The sequence below is a fragment of the Chinchilla lanigera genome, unplaced genomic scaffold (genome assembly GCF_000276665.1).
Source record: "Chinchilla lanigera isolate Chin_1 unplaced genomic scaffold, ChiLan1.0 scaffold00001, whole genome shotgun sequence".
Classification (NCBI taxonomy): domain Eukaryota; kingdom Metazoa; phylum Chordata; class Mammalia; order Rodentia; family Chinchillidae; genus Chinchilla; species Chinchilla lanigera.
In genome coordinates, this window is record NW_004955402.1 from 5,234,082 (window position 1) to 5,237,065 (window position 2,984).

The 2,984-nt window shown below is 59.4% G+C and overlaps 1 protein-coding gene across 1 annotated transcript in view; it reads left to right on the forward strand.

Annotated features, from left to right (window-relative positions):
* The first annotated feature begins 1,299 nt into the window (after positions 1-1,299).
* The window catches only part of Tmem200c (transmembrane protein 200C), a 13,465-nt gene continuing 11,780 nt past the window's right edge, over positions 1,300-2,984 (forward strand). The window contains exon 1 of the mRNA XM_005373144.1: positions 1,300-2,980. Within this exon, the coding sequence (XP_005373201.1) occupies positions 2,354-2,980 (627 nt within the window). The 5' untranslated portion in view covers positions 1,300-2,353. The remainder of the gene's footprint in view (positions 2,981-2,984) is intronic.

Here is a 2,984-nt window from a genome sequence, read left to right on the forward strand (position 1 = left end):
GGGGTCGCGGACGCGGGGCGCTCGCAGCCCGGGGCGCAGAGCCCCCGACGCCGCGGGGCTCAGTCCATCACGAGCCGGGAGAACTTGACTGTCTCTCTTGGAAGCAGTTGTATTTTTAGCCCTCCCTCCGAAGCTCCCCATCCTCCACTCCTCACCACGGGAAGCCCGGCGCAGGCAGCGGATCGCTAGGGCAGCCGGCCTCCCTCCGCCGCTAAGTTTCTTGGATGAGGTGAAAGAAAGGAAAGGCCCCGAGGGGGTCTCCAGGGGCACCGGACTTTGGTCACCCTTTCCTGATGGGTGGCGATGCGCTGGCAAGTTCAGCCTTCAGTAGAGCTGAAGGAATAATAAACTAGGCAGCTAATTACTAGCTATTAAACTCATTTTAAAGATCTCTGTAAAGGATTGCTGAAATCCACTCCAAGCTCCCTTCCTGCCTCCCGGAGCCGGAGCGGCAGGGAGCTCTAAGCGGCTACCTTTCTCCCTAGGACAGCTAGCGCTCGGCACGGCAGCGCTTCTCGGGGAGGCAGCCTGCGGACTGAGTTCGGCTTTGCTTCTGACATGTCTAGTCCTCAAAGCCTTCGCAAGACAGCCACAGACCTCCAGGTTATTAAGGAGGCTGGAGTCCAGGGCTAGACGTAGGAGTCTCTATCTTGCAAATACATGATAAATGCGATTATGTGGTGGTGTGGGGGAAGGATTGTACTTAAGGATTGAAGTAAGTTCCAAAGAGATACTGATCAGCAGACATCGTGGAGCTGATTCGCACTTGCTTTGAGACGTGGGGAAGGGTTCTGCCTCTACCCACGCCGCGCGAGGAGCACTCGGGGCCAGTGGTTTCCAACCCAGCACCAGTTCAAAGCAAGCAATCCCACGTTATCAAAGGGCAGCCCATTCTAAAACGTGGATTATTTTACAAAGATAAGATGCCTAAAAGGAAAGGCCTGTGAGGGACAGCTGCGTCTTTCAGACTCAGGCAGCACCCTCGATGTGAGGGTCTCTGTTACAATAGGCAACGAGACCAGTGGAACAGAACATTCTAACAGTAAGGACCAGCAGGGCTTGGATTTTAAGAAGCTGACAGGTAACCACAAATAGGCATCCGTGAATGTACCTCAGCAGGCTGTATTACAAACAACTAAATGAACTTCCTAAAGACAGCCCATGGGTTGGTGCCGCCTTCTTTTCCCAAAAATGACCTCCTGAGAAGGACAGGGCCAGCAGCTGCCCCTGAGGGAACGCCATCCTAGGGACCATCCCTGCTCCGATGCAGACGCTTGCCTACTTAACTGCCTACTCATCTGAGTCCTGGGATTCCGTGGACCGCTGTGGGCACATTACTGGGACAGGGGTCAGGAAACTGCTGTGGCAGAGTGCGCCCCCTCCCACTGTAATTTCCCCACGTGAGAGAAAGATGTTTCTCTTGGACATTCCGAGGGACCTCTGCAAATCCCTGGGGAGATGTAGCACCAGGTACCTTTAAGGGAATTCCTCTGAGGGAGGAGAGAAGGCCATTAGGAAGAGCTCAGTTACATAACCGTTACCTAAAACTAAATATTCCACCCCAGAAGCTGTCCAGATGTTGCAGAGTCGCGATGAGGAGGCTGTCAGAGGGATCTGCTTGCCGTTAGCTGCAGGAACCAGAACAGGAGACAGCCAGCTTGGTGCAGGGACTTGCTCAGGGAGTGTTGAAACATTTCTCTTCCCAGCCTTGAGCTCTACTGAGCATGTGGAGTAACTAAGCCGCCTCCCTGCCTGTGTGGCCTTTCCTTTCATCCATTGAGGTGAATTCTTTTTGCTTTGGTACAAGAGAAACTTTTGTGACTGTTTTAGTGACGGATAGCCAAGCCAGGGACTCTCCTGGGGCCCCTCACGTGGACAGTCTCTGATTCTAGCCAGACAAAGATGCCAGGAAAGCCCTCCACCACTACGCTGAGTCCCCACACAGGGTCCCGGCTGGCAGGAAGCCAGAGGGTTTGAGCAGAGCGAGGTTGGCATTACCTAGGGAAGTGCGTAGGAGGTGAGGAGGGGGCAGACGGAGGCTTCCCTCAGACTTCCATCACCACCTATCCTGTGGTTACCGCAACAGCGCCCCCGTCCCCTGCTCGCCGCGCACCCCTGGTCCCAGTGCTGGGCACCTGGCTGGTGGGGAGGGCCGGGGGGGCACCCTGGCGTGGGATCTGGGAGCCAGGCCACTGTGAGCATGGGATGTCGCTGCAGCCGAGCCTCCACCCCTGACTGTCTCCCTCTGCTCTGCAGCAGGAGGAGGCGGCGGAGCAGCTAGTGGGCACTGGCCGCCCCCCTGCACGAGCCTCTGCCGGGCCCCCTGGCCAGCCCCGCGCTCTGCGAGTTCGCCATGATCGCCACCGGCGGCCTGCTGAGGATTTCAGCCCGGAAGCAGGATCCCCTGCGCCCCCCGGGCCAGGTGCCCAAGCGGAAGCGGAAAGCCAAGCAGCGGCGCAAGAACGACGTGGTGGTGGTGAAAGGCAAGCTGAAGCTCTGCTCCGTCTCGGGGCTCATCGCCCTGTGCGGGATCCTGGTGCTGCTGGTGGGCATCGCCCTGGCCGTGGTGGGCTACTGGCCCAAAGCCAGCGGGGCCTCCAGGGAGGGGGGCAGACAGCTGCCCCCCGCGGGCACCGGGCACCGTGCTCGGGCCAACAGCAGCGGCCTGGCCCAGTCCTGGAGCCCCCGGGGGGGCGCCCCCTCCAGCTCCGTGGGCGCGCCCCGAAGCACGCGCGCGCCCCGCCCGTCCTCGCCCGCGCCCGTGGGCTTCTTCTTCCGCATCTTCTCGGGCTACCTGCACTCGGACAAGCTCAAGGTCTTCGGGCCGCTCATCATGGGCATCGGCATCTTTCTCTTCATCTGCGCCAACGCCGTGCTGCACGAGAACCGCGACAGGAAGACCAAGATCATCAACCTGCGGGACCTCTACTCCACCGTCATCGACGTGCACAGCCTACGCGCCAAGGACCCGGCCGCCGCCGCGG